Source organism: Lagenorhynchus albirostris, chromosome 15 (genome assembly GCF_949774975.1).
Source record: "Lagenorhynchus albirostris chromosome 15, mLagAlb1.1, whole genome shotgun sequence".
In the NCBI taxonomy this organism is placed as follows: Eukaryota; Metazoa; Chordata; class Mammalia; order Artiodactyla; family Delphinidae; genus Lagenorhynchus; species Lagenorhynchus albirostris.
In genome coordinates, this window is record NC_083109.1 from 53,217,136 (window position 1) to 53,236,994 (window position 19,859).

The 19,859-nt window shown below is 53.3% G+C and overlaps 1 protein-coding gene across 7 annotated transcripts in view; it reads left to right on the forward strand.

Annotated features, from left to right (window-relative positions):
• The window catches only part of MGRN1 (mahogunin ring finger 1), a 58,929-nt gene that overhangs the window by 30,601 nt on the left and 8,469 nt on the right, over positions 1 to 19,859 (forward strand). For 5 of the 7 annotated variants that reach the window (XM_060124675.1, XM_060124673.1, XM_060124674.1 and 2 more), the window contains 7 exons: positions 7,595 to 7,661; positions 8,344 to 8,393; positions 10,059 to 10,106; positions 11,353 to 11,421; positions 12,728 to 12,887; positions 16,449 to 16,558; positions 18,923 to 18,988. In XM_060124675.1, the coding sequence (XP_059980658.1) occupies positions 7,595 to 7,661; positions 8,344 to 8,393; positions 10,059 to 10,106; positions 11,353 to 11,421; positions 12,728 to 12,887; positions 16,449 to 16,558; positions 18,923 to 18,988 (570 nt within the window). The remainder of the gene's footprint in view (positions 1 to 7,594; positions 7,662 to 8,343; positions 8,394 to 10,058; positions 10,107 to 11,352; positions 11,422 to 12,727; positions 12,888 to 16,448; positions 16,559 to 18,922; positions 18,989 to 19,859) is intronic. The other 2 variants (XM_060124676.1, XM_060124670.1) reach the window with 1 other exon arrangement.

A 19,859-nucleotide genomic window follows, 5' to 3' on the forward strand; every position in this document is an offset into this window, starting at 1 on the left:
CCTCCCCGAGTACCTTCCCTTGGAGGGGGGCAAGCACAGTGGGGCCTGTTCACTCAGATTCCTCACATGGTTGATAAGTGTCAGGAATGGCTGCTGACCAAGGTCTGTGTGCCCAGTCGGGGTACCTGGGCTGTGGATTGTGGTCGGTACAGGCATTGGCTGGACTGGATGATCGTGGCCGGACGGAGCAGCAGCAGTTAGAAGCTCCGTATGGGCTCTGGTATGGTTGTCAGGGCCACGGGGTTGCAGCATGGCAGGATGCCTCCCACCCAGTGGTTCTGTAGCTAAGGACAGTGATTTACACGACGTGGAGGGTGCTCACTGCAGCTCTGTCTGTAGTAGTAAATTGGAAACAATCTACATGTCCATTACGGAGGTATCGCTTGGTTCACTGACATCATGGGAACCCCCTGTATACATAATGGGGGCACCATAGTCCAGCTCCGTTCTGGGATGTCGTGAGCCTTAAAGTAGCTGACAGAGCTTATGTCTGCTGTACATGCTGATGTGGAAGCACCTCCTGGGCTTGGAGAAGAGCACATTACAGACAAATACCATGTAATCGCACATATGTGGCAGCCACAGATGTGCACAAGACCACTTCTGCAGGTACATGTATGTGTACATAATCCTTGAGGGAAAGCCAGAGAAGGTTCCCCGTCAAGCTTAAGACAGTGGTTATTTCTGCAAAGGAGCTTGGTATAAGGGAGACACACACAAACACACTACATGTGTACAGTGTGAGTATCAATACTGTGTACACCCCTGAATTATTTTGTTTTTTTTAAAAAAACAGGTTATTAAGGTAGAGTTTATATATCATAAAACTCACCCATTTTAAGTGTTCAATTCAGTGATTTTTAATAAATCTGTGATCACAGCCATGACCACAATCCAGTTTGGGGATGTTTCTATCCTCCCAATAGGATCCCTCATGCCCTTTACAGTTAATCCCTGTTCCTGCCCCAGCCCCTGGCACTAACCTGCTTTCTGTCTCCCTGGATTTACCTGTTCTGGACATTTCATATGGATGGAACTGTACAGTATGTGGCCTTTCATGTCTGGCTTCTTTGAAGTAGCTGAATTCTCCAGTTTTTTTTGACAGAGGGTAGTCACGTCTTATGTTACTGAAATACATGAGTGGGAAGGATTGGAGGTAGCAGGGTATGGTGTGGTGTGGGAATTGCCAGGAAGGTTCTGGATCACGGGTATGTCAGACGGTGAAGGCCACGCCCTGGTAGTTACTCCCGGCCACGTGTGCTTGCTGGTCAGAGCGCTTTGATGTCGAGCAACAGGAGCCCCCTCTGTTTTACCACGTGAGAAGGGCAGGTCTTCTGGAAGCCGGGTGGGGCCCTCGAGGTCAAAGGCCAAGCTGAATAGCAGTCCTGGGGGCCCCCTGCCCACAGCCCCGTGCCGTCAGGATGGTTCCGTCCCCGCGTGCACACATTCCCAGTTCAGATGCCCGGCAGGTGCATCTGGTCCCACCCACCCTCATGTGAATGGGATGGGGCAGCTCCCCTAGGGCAGAGGGGCTGGGAGGGCAGGTGACTGCGGGGCGGCTGGGCTGAGGCTGCACCTCAGCTTGGTGACCTCTGAAATAACCCAGTCTTGGCATTTTGGCCCTGGAACATCCCCTGTGCGTTTGCAGATGTCCTGTATCACCAACGGTTTGGGTCACTTGTCCTGAGCGCACACCTGACTTGTAAGCCAGTCTTGGGTGCTCCACGAGGGCACCCCCTTTGCTCCCTCAGTGCATCAGGGAACCTGCGTCCTCGGCTTGTCAGTGTGTGGCCTGGTGGGCCTGTCCAGTGTTGTTATCCTGGGACCCCGTCCTCATCTTTGCCTTTTCTGATTATCACTTCAGCTAAGATGTTCTTTTTTTTGGGTGGGTGGGGGGCCACACCACACACCTTGCAGGATCTTAGTTCCCTGACCAGGGATCGAACCTGGGCCCTCGGCAGTGCAAGTGCAGATTCCTAACCCCTGGACCGAAAGAGAATTCCCACTAATATGTTGTTGAAATCAGCTCAGTTTTTCTTACAGGTGTTTTTTACTGTGATAGAATACACACAGTATAAACTTACGTCAGTGACAGTGCATTCATAGTGTGTGACCACTGGGCAGTTCCAGGACGTTCTCATCACCCACAAGGAAGTCCTGCACCCATTAAGCAGTCACCCCCAATTCCTCCCTCTATTACATGTATTTTTATTTATTTTTATATTTTTTATTTTGAATTTATTTTATTTTTGTCTGCGTTGGGTCTTCTTTGCTGCGCGCGGGCTTTCTCTAGCTATGGCGAGCGGGGGCTACTCTTGGTTACGGTGCACAGGCTTCTCACTGCGGTGGCTTCTCTCGTTGCAGAGCACGGGCTCTAGGCACGCGGGCTTCAGTAGTTGTGGCACACGGGCTCAGTAATTGTGTCTCACAAGCTCTAGAGCGCAGACTCAGTAGTTGTGGCACACAGGCTTAGCTGCTCCGCGGCATGTGGGATCTTCCCGGACCAGGGCTCGAACCCACGTCCCCTGCATTGGCAGGTGGATTCCCAACCACTGCGCCACCAGGGAAGCCCTATTACATGTATTTTTAAATGGAAACTTCATCAGTCGTTACTGTAGCTAGGAAACGGCTAAGATTTGCCATAAATAGAAGGTTCTGGAAGTTAAGCTGTACGGAGAGCAGAAGGATGCTGTTACATCCTGGCATGACGTCCTTGCCAGCTGAGGGCATTGAAGCGGGTGTTGGTAGGTGTTAGAGTTGTGACAGACACTCTGGCACCAAACTCAGGTTTCTCCTTTATACCAGGGTTTCTCAGCCTCGGTGCTGTTGACATTTGGGTCCTGGGTCATTCTCTGGCAGAGACTGTCCTGTGCTCTGTGGGATGTTGAGCAGCCTCCCTGGCCCCTGCCTACCAGGTGTCAGGAATGTCCCTTGCTGCAATTGTGACAGCTGAAGACGTCTCCAGACACAGGCGTCCCTTCAGCTGCAAGCATTGTGCCATCAGAGGCCTGGCCATCCTCCCTTTTTTTTTAGCCGTTTTCCCCAGATTTGCCTATTTAAAGATTATAACAGTAATGTATGCTTATAGTAAAATGTTCTGATTACACAGAATCTGTCAAGCAGAATGTTCCCAGTTCAGTCTCCTTTTCCAGAAGTGACCACTTCTGACCATGTGGGGTGTATTTTCTAGACTTTCTCCTGTATGCATTTGTTTTTTACAAAAATGCAGTCATACTTTACAAATATTATTTTGTAGCTTGTTTTTTTTAAAACAACTTATCGAGACATAATTTGCATACTATACAACTCACCCTTTTATTTATTTTTTTGTTTCTGTTTTAATAAATTTATTTATTTTGTTTATTTATTTTTGGCTGTGTTTGGTCTTCGTTGCTGCACGCGGGCTTTCTCTAGTTGTGGTGAGCGGGGGCCACTCTTCGTTGCAGTGAGCGGGCTTCTCATTGCGGTGGCTCCTCTTGTTGCTTTGGGCGCACAGGCTTCAGTAGTTGTGGGACGTGGGCTCAGTAGTTGTGGCTCACAGGCTCTAGAGCACAGGCTCAGTAGTTGTGGCGCATGGGCTTAGCTGCTCCGCGGCATGTGGGATCTTCCCGGACCAGGACTCAAACCCGTGTCCCCTGCATTGGCAGGTGGATTCTTAACCGCCGCACCACCAGGGAAGTCCCCAGCTCACCCTTTTAAAGTGTATAATTCGGTGGTATTTACTATATTCATAGAGTTGTATAGCCGTCACTACTGCCTTACCTCCAGAACTTTTTTGTCATCCCCAAGAGAAACCCTCTACCCACTAGCAATCACTCCTCATTCCTCCCCCAGCCCCTGGCCACTGCCCATCCACTTTCTGTCTCTTTGGATTTGTCTGTTCTGGATATTTCTCATAAACAGAATCAGACACTATGTGACCTTTGGTGCTGGCTTCTTTCACTCAGCATCATGTCTTCAAGGCTTGTCCAGGTTGTAGTATGTATCGGTGCTTTATTCCTTTTTATGGCTGAATAACATTCCACTGGATGGATGGGATCATATTTTGTTTAGCCCTTCATCAGCTGATGGACATGTGGGTTGTCTCCACCTTTTGGCCATCATGAATGTTGCTGCTGTGAACATTTGTGTGTAAGTCTTTGTGTGGATGTATGTTTTCATTCCTCTTGGGTGCAGTTTGCTTTTTAATTGAATTTAAATTAATTTAATTGTAAGACTATTTTAGAGTAGTTTAAGGTTCACAGCAAAATTAAGAGGAAGGTATAGAGGTTTCCCATATGCCCCCTGCCCCACACATGCGTCATTTTCTTTTCTTACTGCACCATGATGTGGAGTCTTTCCAGGTCAACACCTACAGATCTCCTCGTGGCTCGTGGGGCTTCTTTGCAGTTTTCCCACTAGCTCCTCATGGGCTTCCATTTATTTCAGTCAAAGCCACGTCCCCTCCTCCCCCACCCCTTGCCTTTCCCCTATTTCCCAGTGTCCATCTGACCTAGGCCTTGCAAAGACCCTCGTCCACGGCTCCTCTGTGACAGCAGAGCCTGAGGGGAGCCTGGGCGGGACTCCTGCTGCCGTCAGCTGCTGCTCTCTCTCCTGACCTGGCTGCCTTTTTCCCTAAGAAAGCCTCACTCCCTGCATTAAAAATAAGTGTCTCCTGGGACTTCCCTGGTGGTCCAGTGGTTAAGACTCCAAGCTTCCACTGCAGGGGCGTGGGTTCGATCCCTGATCAGGGAACTAAGATCCCACATGCTGCCTGGCGTGGCCAAAAACTAAAAAGCGTCTCCCTCAGACTCTCTGGGAGGGTGGAAGTCTCTGTCCTCTCCCTGCATGCTTGGCTCTGGGGCGTGACTCATGTGCCAAGCTCTGGGGAGCAGGAGTCTGGGAGGAGGTGGTCCTTGCTCCCTAGGTCCCTGTACTCCCAGGGCTTCCCCCCCACCCCTAGGCCCTGGTGTCTGGGGAGAGCGGGGGTCATGGTGCCCTGTCGTCTCCACCTCTGTCCCTGGCTCAGCACCGCGTCTTCTGTTGGGTTTGCAAGTCTGTTGGACAAATGTCACATGTAGTGTGCTGCCCTGTGGTCTGGGCCCTGAATGTTCGTGGGAGGCGCCGGGAAGGCTGCTGCGGCAGAGCCTTCAAAGTGGTGTCTGTGTCAGGACTTCTTTGGTTGCAAGTGACAGAAACACCTCAGTCTGACTTAAGAAAAGAAAATCAGGAACTAATTGGCATAGATTCTGAAAAGGCTGGGTGTCTGCAGGGGCCCGTGTCATCAGGAAGGGTATGCTCCTGCTGAGCTGGCCTCGCTCTCTGCTGGCGCCCTGCAGACCAGTGAGAGGTGCGGTCCCCGCCTGCGTCCCAGAGTGCTCAGGTAGACATACCATCCTCTGGCCAGGCCACACAGTACCAGGCTAGGAGAGAAGTTGTTCCCACATTTCCTCAGGGAAAGTCGGGGTGCTGCCACCTGAAAAGTGGGACAACAGTCATTTGCACCTTTGCAGTAGGGTTTGGACAGGGCTGGACAGGAGGCCCCAGGTGGGTCAGGCTTGATAAGAGCAGAGTCTCCAGGACAGAAGTACCAGCGGCATCCAGGAAGCAGTGATGGCCTTTCCCAGGAGCTGGGAGGACACAGGTGGGCGAGGCCTGGAGGCAACCCTGGCTCTGTCACTCTGTCTATGAAGCATCCAGCAAGTTATGCCACCTCTGCGAACCTTGCTTTCCCATCTGTCAGCTGGAAATAGAAACAGTCCCTCCCTCGCAGGTGGCCGCAGGGGTCCATGAAGTCGGGGTGCAGGGTGCTTACTTAGCCAGGCTGTCCATCGTGAACCCGACGGCCAGCGGGGCAGGAGCCCCCGTCACACCTCCCCAGACCAGTGTCTTTTATTCCACCCGTCAGCTGGTGCTGAGGCAGCACTCAGTGTGCAAGAGAGAAAGAAAATGCAAATCACTGGCAGCTCCTCAGAGCAACCAAGTCGCCACGTCAGCGCTGACGACTATATTTCAGCAACAGGCCGGAAGCGTGGGGGTGGCAGGGCCCGCACTGCTCCCCGTCCAGCTCTGTCACCTGAATAGCTCCCCTCCTGGGCCTGATTACAGCCTGGGAAGGGCAGCACCTGCGCATCACACCCACCTCAGCTTCGTCATCGTCGTCATCGTCATCATCGTCATCGTCGTCACCGGGGTAACTGCGGGATGGTCGTTGGCAAGATGGCTCCCTGTTCCCTGGCTCGGTGTAGGGAGGGCAGAAGCAGGCGTGTGGGAGGCCCCTGGCCCCGGGATAGCTGTAGAGGATGTGTGACTCCTGTCTCGGGCGGTCACCCCCCCACCCCGTGGGGCACCCCCGAGCAAGGCAGGAGCGGGGAAAGCGGGTCCCTCCCTCTCCCAGGTCCAAGTTTTGGTGGTGCAGCCCTTCTACCCTGAGGCTGTGGGTCCTGGGTAGGCCTGGACACCTCTCCGCGTGTGGATCCGTGCGCACACGTTCCTACCAAGCCCCGTGCCCTGGAGTCCCTACCCAGCGTGGTCCTCCTGGGCCAATTCCCTCCCCGGCTCCCGCTGCCTGGACACAAGCAGCTCCAGGGGCTGGTGCTCACCGCGTGCTCTCTCGGCCGCCTGCTCGGAACTTTTGCGTTAGGACCGGGACCTGATGCTCAGGTTGTAGAGCCAGACCCAAACCTGGCAGTGCTGAGTATGCCCTGTCCCAGCACTGGCCCCGGCCCGGCCCTGCCGCCCACCGATGGCCAGGGACCCGCTGGGCACCCTTCCCGTGGTGGGTGTGTTTGGCTGAGCGCCTCTGCCCCGCAGGCTCTGTGTGACCTCCCCACGGTCCCCACTGGGGAGCAGCCGTGGAAGCTGCACCTGAGTGGACACGTGGGGAGGAGCGTGGCCTGCAGCCAGAGGGCAGCGGGGATCCCCGGAGGACTTAAGCAGGAGGAGAAGGAAAAGTGAGAGGAGGTTTCTCCGTGAGCTCGGACAAGCCACGTGGTCTCTCCTTCACGTTGGTTCCGTCTTTGTTGGGGCCGAGCTGGGTGCCTTTCTTCACAAGGTTAGACGCGGGATCTCCGTGGGACCCGGCACTCCCGTGCCTAGGGGTCCACCCAGCAGAGTCCAGCAGAGGCAGCCCCGCTCAACACAGCCGAAGGGGGGCCTGGTGTCTGAGCAGGTGAATGGGTGACAGTGAGGTCTGGCCAGGCGGGGAGTGCTACTCGGCCTTAAGGGGGAGGCGCCTGCAGCGTGATGATTCTGCCTGAGAGACACCAGACACAAAAGACAGATACTGTGTGCATCCATTTCTGTGAATGTCCAGGGGTCGGCCCATCTACAGATGCAGCAGCATGGAGGTTCCAGGGCTGGGCTGGGCTGGGCGGCCCGCTGAGGGCTGGCGAGGACGTTCCAGGAAAGATGGTGCTGACGGTCGCGTGACCGTACGGATGTACTTAATGACACTGAGTTACACTTAGAACACAAATGTGCCCTTTTAATCTGCTTTACCACAAAGAAGAAAAGGGCGCCTGTCTGGCCTCAGCTCTGTCACCTCAACGCCTCCTACTCATCCCACCCACTCCCTCCAGCTCAGTCTGACTGTTGTCACCTCCTTTCTCCGCAGCTGAACTTTGACCTGGACCGGGGCACGTTTCCAGTGGTCATCCAGGCTGTGGTGGATGAGGGGGACGGTGAGTGGCCCTTCCCTTCGGTCTCCCTTCCAGGCGTGCACACTTGGGAAGAGGCCCTCCTCACCCCAGTCAGCCAGGTCCGGGGATCTCAGTCCAGAAACAGCGGACGACGTCGGCTCAGCCTGCTGGGCGGGCTTGGGGCCGAGGGGCTCGGGCGCCGAGCACTCTGTCTCCTGCTGCTGGTGCCGTCCCTGCGCCCCTGTGGCAGAGCCTGGCTCTCGCGGCGCTGACAGTGGCAAGACAGGCCTCCAGTGCTGGTGTCCACCCCGCAGTGGAACGATGAAGGCTGCCAGTGCCACGCTGACCCCTCGCCGCCTGCCTCTTCCTGCCAGTCCTGCTGGCCTCTCCTTGCCCCTGCTGTGGGCTGTGGGGTCCCGGGCGAGGGTGCAGACACCAGAGCCCTGCCCGGCCTAGGCTTGTCCCCATGCCGAGTGAGACGGGAGCAGAGCCAACCGTGGGCAGCCGGCAGTGGCTGCTTTGGGGCCGGGTGAGGTGCGCGGGTCGGAGGGAGCTGCAGGCAGAGGAGGGCGAGGCAAGGACAAGACCTCAGTGGGTCCTCAGAGGACCAGGCCCTGCCTGCAGGCTGAGAGCTGGGGACGTGCCAGCTGGAAAGAGGAGGCCTGAGGCAGGGGGCCAGGGGTGGTAGAGGCCGGCTCTGACCACTCTCCTCTCTCCCGGGCAGGTGTGGAAGTGACCGGCCACGCCCACGTGCTCTTGGCCGCCTTTGAGAAGGTAAGTGCCATCTTGCTCCTGATCGTGCAGCCGACTCCTCATTTGTCATCGCATCCTGCACGCAGTAGGTGCCCAGTAAATGCTGGTGGGGTGGACGAGGGTCTGCCACCTGCCTAGTACGGTCCTAGACGTGACATACATACTCTCCTGGGGTCCCCGAGTTGGGGGTGCCCCGCATATAAAGAGACCATTTACATGGAAGGATTCATTTACTACTACCTTTTTAGCATTATGTGTATTTGAACTTAGGTGTTTGCCCTTTTTTCCACCAGACCTGAGTCCCCAGGCCCCTGACTGTCCATGCTTTGTGGCCGTGTTTATGGTGTGTGGTGGGGGTGTTGGCTGGTGGTGAGGACAGTCAGCCCCACCACTTACTCTGCATTAGGGTGTCTCGGGTTCTAGGGATGGTCCTCTCACCGGGGTCCAGACAGTTCTATGCGTCCGTCCATGCAGCGAGCGAGGGCCAAGCTGTGTTGGGACAGGGTCCCTGGTCACCGAGAGTCCTGCCAGCGTAGTGGGGTGTGTCCCCTATTTGAAAAGGCTACGGCTGATCCCCACCTTGTAGTGTTCCTTGACGTTGGTCGGCACTGTGCAGTTGTGTTTTTAGCACCGGCCTGTGGCCCAGATGGACGAGGAGCAAGGACCTCACGAGGAAACCAGTCTCAGACCGCTTGTTCTGGACGTCCTTCCAAGCCCTGGCTTCCTCAGCCCAGGGTGTACCTGTAGCCCCGAAAGCCTTAAGTGCAGAGCCCATCTCCTCCCTGTGATCTGGGTCTTTCCAGATGCCCCAGGGGGTCCGTGGAGCTGGGCCTGAGGCCCCTCTGGCGACGTTGGGTCTGTGCTCTCCCTGGCCTCCTGGGGCCGTGGTGGAGGTGGCCCTCTCCATCTCTGGGCTCACCAGCTGTGCTCCCCAGGCCGGCCTTGTCGGAGGAGATGGTGACTATTTACCACCTGTGTGCTCTGGCAGGGCGATGGGCCGTCACTGGCAGACACTCCATTCTGTGCTTCCAGTGTAGAGTCCAGTGAGAAACTACCTTATTTTTGGAGTGCAGCATGCTAGAAACTTCTGTCAGAACCCATCAGCCTTACAGAAAGTGCCAGGTGCTGGTCTCAGTGGACTCAGAAGGGGTATTTGGTGAGCGAGAGTTCAGATCTGGTACCGTGCTTAACTGTGTGGACTCGGAGCCGTGTGCCTCCCCGGGTACCACCAGACGCATTTGCTATCTTGTTCTCACGGCTCTCAGAGCTTTGGGCCTTCCTGGTACGTAAGGCAGTGACATCCTTGTGCTGTCTTCACGATTCGACCAAGCCCTTTGAGGGCTGGAGCCGTCTGTCTTGGTTCTTGTCATCCAGGTGCTGCTTCTTGGAGCTGGGGAGGCGCCTATCCATTGTCAGAACTTGGCTGATGGTGGTGAACTTGAGTGTTCTTGAGAACGACCCAGGGAGAGTTGGGTTTTGTAGGTCAGGGTGGGACCCAGGAGGCGATATTTTTAGAAGATTTTCTGGGTAGTTTCGAAGCCAGGTCAGAGGACCACAGTTGGAGGATCCCTGGCCTGTCTCTCGAGTCTTTGTGTGGCCCCTTCTTTTTTCAGCCGTAGATGTGGGTTGACCGAGGACGGGCCTTCCGCATGGCCGAGTTAACCTCTCTGTCCTTCTTCCCTGCAGCACGTCGACGGCAGCTTCTCTGTGAAGCCTTTAAAGCAGAAGCAAATCGTAAGTCCATCAGAGGAAATACCGTGAGCCCTTTTGATTTAAAAGACAGGCGCACACATGTGACCCAGTGGTCTCTGTGGATTATTCTCCCCGGGCCACCATGGCCGCTGTGGAAGTAGCTGGTGACACCACTACTGTGGGCCCTGGGCTCTGGGAGTCAGGGTCGGGGTCACTGGGTGTGTCCGCGTGTCCTGCATACCCACCACGTACCTGCATTGACCATCGTAGCCAAACCTTGTCCAGCTTGAACCGAGTGAGTGTTCAGTAAACACTTGCCGAGTGAATGAATGGACAGATGGAGGAAGAAGGGAAGGAAGGGAGGGAGGGATGGAGGAAGGGAGGGAGGAAAGAAGGGAGAAACACTGCAGCCTCCCCTCCTCTTCACAAATTGCTGAAATCACCTCTGTGTTGGGCAAAGACTTAGATTGACTTAATCCATATTTGAGAGAAGGATGGAATATCTTGGAACCAATGGGAGCTATAGACCAGTACAGCCTTTCTTTGGGGTCCGTAATTCCATGGTCTAACACCAGGAAGAATTAGCCCTGGTGGCCTCCGACTTAGGTACGTTCTGTGAGGATTTAGCGGACAGGGTCCCCTGAAATGAGCCTGGAGACTGATTTAACAGCGGCTGTGGTGGGGTCTGTCTCCAAAGCTGTGATTATCAGATTATCCTGTGTGTAGCTGCTCAGGTGTGTCAGCCACAACCCAGGAGTGGTGTTGCTGAGTTTTTTAAAAGAGGGGTTGAGAGAACTCTGGCAGGTGCAACACCTGGAGGGGGCAGGAGGGCAGGAGACCCCAGTGATGGTCTGGGCACTTGTTTCAGGAGAGCTGACCGGCAGGGCCGTGGCTCTCAGGAGGAGTATCTGACCCCTAAACTGTGGTCAGCTCGAGGCCTGACTCTGGTCACTCTTGTGGGGCTGGTGTTTTCCTCTGGGGTTGGGCACAGTAAGGTGGGCAGAAGATGTGGTCGCCAGGTCCGGGTAGAGCTTGGCTCCACGCCCTCCGGGGCAGGCAGAACCTGGGCCCAGCCCAGTGTCCTTAATACCAGTCGGCTGGGCAGGTGACGGTTCTCCCTGCCTGTCTCCAGTAGTGCCCGCTCCCTGGGGGTGGGGCTAGACAGAATCGCCAACCACACCTGCCCCCAGGACCCGAGCCCGGCACCTGGGAGGGGTTGTCGGGAAAGGTGGGTGCAGAGGAGCCATTGAGTTGGGAGCAAGTGCCCAGACACCTCTCTGCTCTCCAGGTGGACCGGGTCAGCTATCTGCTGCAGGAGATCTACGGCATTGAGAACAAGAACAACCAGGAGACGAAGGTGCGTGCTTGTGGCACCACCGGGCCAGGCTGGCCGTGCTCCCCTGTGCTCCTCCCAGCTGCTCGGAGGCAGGCCTGTGGGTGACCTGCTTGGGGCCCCTGTCCTGGCCAGGGCCCTGCAGGTTGGTGGCAGATGAGCCAGTTCCCTGCTGAGCCTTCCCCTGGAGACCCCAGGCCCCCAGACTCCATCATTTATCCTTAATTTCTAGAGTTAGCAGAGTCTGTGGGACATTGTCCTTTTTCCAGCAAATTCACTGGCTTGTTACCATCACTGGGCAGCTGGCCATCAGGGCAGCATGGGGATGCCGGACCCCCTCCTGCTGCCCCCTTCCCCGGTGCAGCCTTGGCCTTTCCCTTCATCAGCAGTTGAGCCCGCGCTGCACCCGTGGGCCGGCTCGCCTTCCAGTGCCTGTGACAGGAGCCTGGTGGTCCACAGAGCCAAGGTCTGGCACAGCCAGGGAATTAGTCCATGCCTTTTTCATTGTCTTAAGACACAAATGAAACTGCTGCCTTTTTTAAAAAACCTCTGGGGTCTCAGGCCAGCTTCCGTGGTGGCTGGAACTGGCTGGATGCCAAGTGCTCTCTGCCCAGGTCATGTTTCTGCATCAGAGGTCATCTGACTTCTCATAGAGGGCCTGGTAGTTAATGTTGTCGACCTCTATGGCGTCTGTCACTTCTGCTCATCTGTCTAGCACTGCCGGGATCGTGCAGAAGCAGCCACAGACATACAGAAACACAGGGGCAAGGCTGTATTCTGGTAACACTTGGTTTCAGAAGCAGGCAGCAGGCTGGACTTGGCTGATCCCTGTTTAGGCTGTTGCTACCTCTTGATCCAGAAGCTAATTTTGTTTTCCAGAAGGTGCCATTACTTAAGGAAAACATTTCAACAAGTTAGACTTGCCTGATTTATTTTTGGGGGGCCGCACTGCGCAGCTTGTGGGATCTTAGTTCCCCGACCAGGAATGGAGCCCAGACCCCAGCAGAGAAAGCACAGAGTCCAACCATTGGACTGCCCGGGAACTCCGTTGCCATGTTTTTGTTGTTGCTGTTTTAAGCAAGTAAATGGGCAGCCTTGGCAGACGCGAGTCTTCCCACATTTCCTCTTTGGTTCTGGGGAGTAGGAGACCCAAGATCTCTCAATTTGGGGAGGTGTCTTGGGCTAGGGGGGCGTCCTGCTCTTTGGTGATCTTCCTCTGCCCCTGGGGCTTCCCTTCGCCACCGCAGCCCCCAGGGGAAGTGGGAACAGGAAGGCCCCTGGAATCTGGCCTCGGGAACCACTGACCCTGGGACCCTCGGTGTACCCACAGCCCTCAGACGAGGAGAACAGCGACAACAGCAATGAGTGTGTGGTGTGCCTGTCAGACCTACGGGACACGCTGATCCTGCCCTGCCGCCACCTGTGCCTCTGCAACTCGTGCGCCGACACACTGCGCTACCAGGCCAGCAACTGCCCCATCTGCCGGCTGCGTGAGTGGGATGGGCGGGCGGGCGGGCGGGCAGGGAGACGGGCACGGTGGCAGACATGGGCAGGGACATCCGTGGCGATGGGGTGGTGCCGTCTGCCTCCAGGGAAGTCAGATGCAGGGCAAGTATCCAGGAGGGGCTGCAGGGCAGTGTGTGGGGTGAGCTGCACAGAAGTGATCAGCAAGTCAGATCTTTATTTCAAAGAGTATGTGGGAAATATTTTGATAAAAAATTATAATAAAATGAAAAGTGTGGTGGGTGTAAATGATCAAGGAGTTAAATTTGGTTTCCTTGAGCATCTGGACTTTCTCAGTCAAAAGTTGTCACGTTGGGGGAATTCCCTGGAGGTCCAGTGATTAGGACTCTGCGCTTTCACTGCTGAGGGCCCAGGTTCGATCCCTGGTCAGGTAACTGAGATCCCACAAGTGGCGCACACGGCGTTAAAAAAAAGAAAGTTGTCATGTTGGGCCTAATTCTGAACAAAATATTCATCCTCCAACAGAGAGTAAACATTCTCAGGTTGTAGGTCCTGCTGGTGGGTCAGCAGTCCTGGGCCCGGTTCCTGCTGGTCCTGGCAGGGACTGGGTGTGAGCGTCAAGAGCACCCTCCTATGGGAGCTGCAGGACATTTTCTCTGAGGAGATAAATGACAGCTTTTTTTTTTTTAGCATAGACAAAGACTGTCAGATTTACTGTCACTTTCAGAAATAATGTATTGGTCGATTTAAAACTCCAAGTGTGAAAATATCTCTTTATTGCTACATTTACTTCCTAGGTTCATGACTGTTCACTATAAAACTCTCTTTTGTTGAGTAGTCTATGGCTACGTTAAAATTATGCTTCACAGCAATTAATCAATATACATGGCCTTGGGAAACCCTGGGGGAGAAAAAGAAAGTGTGTTTTAAAAATAATAAAGCTTAGGGAGTTCCCTGGTGGCCTAGTGGTTAGGATTCCCGGCTTTCACTGCCGTGGCCCAGGTTCAGTCACTAGTTGGGGAACCAAGATCCCGAAAGCTGCACACCGAGGCAGAAGAAGACAAAAGAACAAAGCTTAGGTTTATCATTTTTTTAATGCAAATTGATCTTTGTAATGAAGTGTTCTTTGCCCTGTGTTTAGCATACTCAAAAACCTAACTTAGATTCAGTGAGTCTCTGTTGGTAACATGTTATTTTACTTTGTTTCTCAGTTTGATTTACTTTAGTTGTTTTTAGTGAATTGCATTCCAGGTTAAAGGTATTCCGTTGTTAGTATATACAGTAAGAGGAGATAAAGGGAGGGCATTTTGAAGGCATTTGTTCTAATTAAATCATATTTTCATTTTCAATAATAAGTTAATACTCTTTAATATCTCATGGACTCTTACTTCACAACCAACTTACTTTCACAAAGCAAACTCTTTATGCATTTGAAAACTAGAATATAATTGTGGTTATCTATTTCATCAGCTATATTTGACTGAGTAAAATTCCTTGTATCTGAGAATTACTGTCTTCAGGAAATCATTCTTACTATTTGATTCCAAGAAGGTGTCTTGCTTCCTTTGAGCTTCTGGCTTACTACCGGGAGGAATCTATTCATGTTGTTTCTGTTCTTTTTTTTTTTCCCTTTAACCTTATTTTTAAATTTTTTATTTCTTCTAGTTTTATTAAGATATAATTGACATACAGATCTGTATAAGTTTAAGATGTATAGCATAATGTTTTTTTTTTTGTTTTTTTTGGTTTTTTTTTTGCGGTACGCGGGCCTCTCACTGTTGTGGTCTCTCCCGTTGCGGAGCAACAGGCTCCAAACGCGCAGGCTCAGTGGCCATGGCTCACGGGCGCAGCCGCTCCGCGGCATGTGGGATCCTCCCGGACGGGGGCACAAACCCGTGTCCCCTGCATCGGCAGGCGGACTCTCAACCACTGCGCCACCAGGGAAGCCCAGCATAATGATTTGAGTTACATACATCACAAAATGAATATCACAATAAGTTTAGTGAACATCCATCATCTGATATAAAGAAATGATAGAAATCAAAGAAATTTAAAAAAATTTGTGTGTGTGTGATGAGAACTCTTAGGGTTTTCTCCCTTAACAACTTTTATGTATAACACACAGCAATGTTAATTATAGTTATCATGTTGTACGTTACATCCCTAATACTTATTTATCTTGTAACTTGAAGTTTGTACCTTTTGATGGCCTTCATCTAATTCCCCCTCCCCCTCCCCACCTCTGGTGACCACAAATCTGATCTCTCTTTCTATGTGTGTGTGTTTGTTTTGACGTGTAACTGACCTACAACACTGTGTTAGTTCCTGTTATACAACATAATAATTATTTTCTGTACATTTCAAAATGATCATTACAGTAAGTCTAGTTATCGTCTGTTACCATACAAAGATATTGCATAGCTACTGACTATATTTCCCCACATTGTACATTTCATACCCATGACATTTATTTTGCAGCTGGAAGTTTGTACCTCTTCATCTCCCTCACCTATTTCTTCCTCTCCCCACCCACTCTCATCTGGTAGCCAGATGTTTGTTCTCTGTATCTATAACTCTTGTTTCTGTTTTATGTTTGTTCATTTATTTTGTTTTTTAGATTCCACATGTACGTGAAATCATACAGTATTTGTCTTTATCTGACTTACTTCATTTAGCATAATACCTTCTAGGTCCATCCATTCTTTTTTGATGGTGTATATACATATACAATAGTCCATTGTATATACACCACATCTTTATTATCCATTTGTCTATTCATGGGCACTTTGGTTGATTCCATATCTTAGCTATTGTAAATAATGCTGTAGAGAACATAGGGGGTGCATCTATCTTTTTTTTAAAAATAAATTTATTTATTTATTTTTGTATGTGTTGGGTCTTCGTTGCTGCGCGCGGGCTTTTCTCTAGTTGCGGCGAACGGGGACTGCTCTTCATTGCCGTGCTTGGACTTCTCATTGCGGTGGCTTCTCTTGTTGCGGAGCATGGGCTCTAGGCGTGCGGGCTTCAGTAGTTGTGGCTCACAGGTTCTAGAGTGCAGGCTCAGTAGTTGTGGCACACGGGCTTATTTGCTCCGCAGCATGTGGGATCTTCCCGGACCAGGGCTCGAACCCTTGTCGCCTGCATCGGCAGACAAATTCTTAACCACTCGCCACCAGGGAAGCCCCTCTGCCCATTTTTTAATTGGGTTGTTTGTTTTGATGTTGAGTTGTATGAGTTCTTTGAATATTTTGGATTTTAACCCTTTATCAGATATATTGTTTGCAAATATCTTCTCCCATTCAGTAGGTGGACTTTTCATTTTGTTGATAGTTTCTTCTGCTGTGCAAAAGCTTTTTAGTGTGATATAGTCTCATTTGTTTATTTTTGCTTTTGTTTCCCTTGCCTGAGGAGACATACCCCTCAAAATTTTACTGAGACTGATGTCAAAAAAAAATACTGCCTTCAACTCAGAAACGTGGCTTGTCCTGGGATTGCTGCGGGGTGGGTGGGTGGTCAGTGTCCCCGAAACTTGGAGGGTCTCAGTGGTGCTGCCCCTTGCCTCACATGACCCTGTCCTTCCGCCACAGCTTTCCGGGCCCTTCTGCAGATCCGGGCAGTGAGGAAGAAGCCAGGAGCCCTGTCCCCCATCTCCTTCAGCCCCGTTTTGGCCCAGAGCATGGACCACGATGAACATTCTGTAAGTGCCTCTTCCTTCCTGCATTGGAGGGTGTGGGGGTGGAGACAGGAGGGGCCTGGAGGAAGCCCCTGCCTACTGTGCAGGGCCCGCCTTCATGTTAGGACAGTGCCTGGCTCCTGGTGGGGCTGGTCAGGTGGGATCCAGTAGGTCAGGAAGCCCTGGAGGTGTGGCCAGGAGGAGGCTGCCCAGGCTCTGCCCTCAGGGTGGTGCCAGGCCAGGACCCAGACTATCTGGCCAGCACCCCTGCCTGCCAGCTCTCTGGGCCTCTGGCTCACCTGCCTGGTCCCGACGGGCAGCTGTGAAGATGCGTGGGTGGTCCAGGCTGGGCCCAGTGAGCTCTGGCTGCCGGATGGCGTTGCTTTTGCCAATAGCAAGAGCCTAAGATGCAGGTGACCCTTCGCTGAGTCTGAAGGGTTGTGGTGTCATCACCTCTGCTCCACCAAGGTGACCTTGAGAGAGAGGTGGGCAGAGACAGAGATGGGGAGGGAGAGACACAGAAATGCAGAGACATGGAGAGACAGATACAGAGAGAGAGAGAGAGAGAGAGACAGATGGGGATGAGGTTCAGAAGGGAGATGCTGAGAGATGGGCAGACAGGGAGACACAGAAAGAGATGTGGAGAGACACACAGACAGGGTGGGGTTTAGGGGGTCGCTGAGGTGGGCAGGTGGGGGCAGAAGGACCGAGGACGGACAGGGGTAGGCCCGGCTCCCGGCTCCTGGGTCCCAGCTGACTTTGAGCATTGTCAGCCAGTGAACCTATTTTCTGGGCTCTCAATTGAGGTGGTTTGGATCCAGTGATTCTTAGAGGCCCTGCCAGCTCTCTAAAAAGGAAAAAGAGGGCTTCCCTGGTGGTGCAGTGGTTAAGAATCCGGCTGCCAATGCAGGGGACATGGGTTCAAGCCCTGGTCTGGGAAGATCCCACATGCTGCGGAGCAACTAAGCCCGTGCGCCACAACTACTGAGCCTGCACTCTAGATCCCGCGAGCCACAATTCCTAAAGCCCGGGCGCCTAGAGCCCATGCTCTGCAACAAGAGAAGCCACCGCCATGAGAAGCCCACGCACCACAACGAAGAGCCCCCGCTCACCACAACTAGAGAAGGCCCACACACAGCAACAAAGACCCAACGCAGCCAAAAACAAATAAATGAATAAATAAATTTATTTTTAAAAAAATTAAAAAGGAAAAGGAAAAAGAGCCAAAGCCCTCTGGATTGGCATACCCACAGAGGGCGCCTGCCCCAGGCCAGCAGGTGTGATGTGTTCAGCCCAGCATTTCTGAAAATTGGGCCAATGTTTAAAAGTCTAGGAATTTTCCTTAAGACTCAGATTTCTGGCTTCTCTTTCAAAATCTGAAGGTGTGGTCTTGCTGCTGGATCAGGAGCAAGGCTGCCCCTCAGGTTGGGGTGCCCATCACCCCACTTCTCCCGGGCCAGCCACACTGTTTAGCCTGTGGGGCCCATAGGCATCAGCGCTTCCAGCTCTGAAACCAGGCCCTCAGCCATTTAACAGTGGACTTGTTTTCAGAACAGCGAGTACTTTCTCCAGCACCATGTTTTTGGTGGAGAGAAAAACAGTACTGAGTTGTTCCTGACCCCGAGAAAGGAGCTTTGCTCTTCCACGGAGGGTGGGCTCAGGTGGTGGGTTTTTATTGTCGCCTCTCCGGGTTTCTGCCCTGGCATCTGAGGGTCAGGCAGGATCCTCCCATGTTTATCCTTCTTGTCCTGAGAGCCGAAGTGCCTCCCACAGTGCAGGGCAGCCTGGGGCTTGGATGGTAAGCTCGCACTCCAGAGGGCCACCGCCTTCCTCTCTGGAGGTTACAGTCCCAATTAAGTGGCCCTTGTTCTCTGCCATATTCCCTGCACGAGCAATTTCCACGTAGTACTAGAGTCCAGATTGGGCATTTCCTCCAGTGAGTCTGTTAAGATCGCTGCAGAGTGGGGGCCATCGGGGGCTTTAGCCCCACCTTTAGGAGCTAGACTTGGTGATGAGTCAATGAGGCTGTGCTGGGACCTCCAGGTCCCTTCCCTGTGCCCAGCCAGGCCCGCTTGTGGGGAGCGCTTGGCCACTGTCAACACCTGCCCTGGCCAGGACCTGCTGCTCAGGGTGACCCAGACCATGAGTGGCCGCTGCGGACGGGGATGGGCTCTTCCAGAGCTGCAAGGATGTGCAGGCGCAGCCAACCCAGGCCCAAGGCAGAACCCATGCTCGGCCAGGTCCCCGCGATTTACATGCACGTAGAGTTTGCGAAGCGCTGGCTCATGGCACACCTGGAGACCAGCAGACCAGGGAGACCCCAGCCAGCCAGCTCCAGCGCCGCATGGGGGGTGGCAGCGGTAAAATCTATGATTTTTATCTTGACAGTGTCCCTTTAAAAAATCAAAGTCGCACCCTGCCTCACTGGCCAGCAAGAAACCTAAAAGGGAAACAGTAAGTGTGTTTGGCCCTGTGGCTACGTCTTTGCCCTGTGCCCTGATTATTGTACCAGTGACAAGAATGGGAAGTCACTTTCACCCCAGGCTAACGTGTTCTGTTCATTTAATCTGTCAAATCCACTCTCCCCAGTCCCGGCGTCCCTGCCCAGGAAGGGAGTTTTGTGGAACAAGCAAAGCTCAAGGTCTGTCGGCAGAAAGCCCCGGGCGCCCCTTCTCGCCAGCTCTGCTTCTGCCCGTGGTCTCCTGATGCCCTGTTTCCCTTTTTTTTCTTGCTGGCAGTGGAATGACGGAGGCGGAACTAAGGCTGCCGCTCTTGTTGCAAACGTCCCTCGTGCTTGCTCGCCCTGCATCCCTGCTCTGCAGGCCAACACTTGTATTTCTCACGTTTTTCCTGCATCTCAGGGAGCAGACAGCATGTGGCGGCTGGGCCGGGCCTCTGCCTGGGGCCTCCGCTGAGCCCCGGGCCCCTTTGGAAAATGGTAGAGGGTTGGGGTCACTGAGGGTCAGCCTAGACAGAGAGGTTTTCTCCCTGTTTCGAGGGGCAAGGGGTGGCTTGGGACAAATGCAGACACCGTGGTCCCAGGGAACCCAGGAGGTGCTTGCTGAGGACAGAGAGCACCACCTGGCTCCTCTGCCTCCCCCTGGTCCCTAGGGTCACTCTGTCACCTCCCTGAAGGGCAGCTCCCTTCCTTCTCACAGGTCAGCCGGGCAGGCAGGAGTCCCATGTAGAGAGCGTTGCCCTTCACCTTGTTCATGAGAGTGAGGGCAGGCGGCTGCCCAACCCCCCGGCTTGGGAGGCCTAACATCTCCTTTGCCTTTAACCCTAAAGCAAGACTCAGCCTATTGACTGGATCTACTCCCAGAGA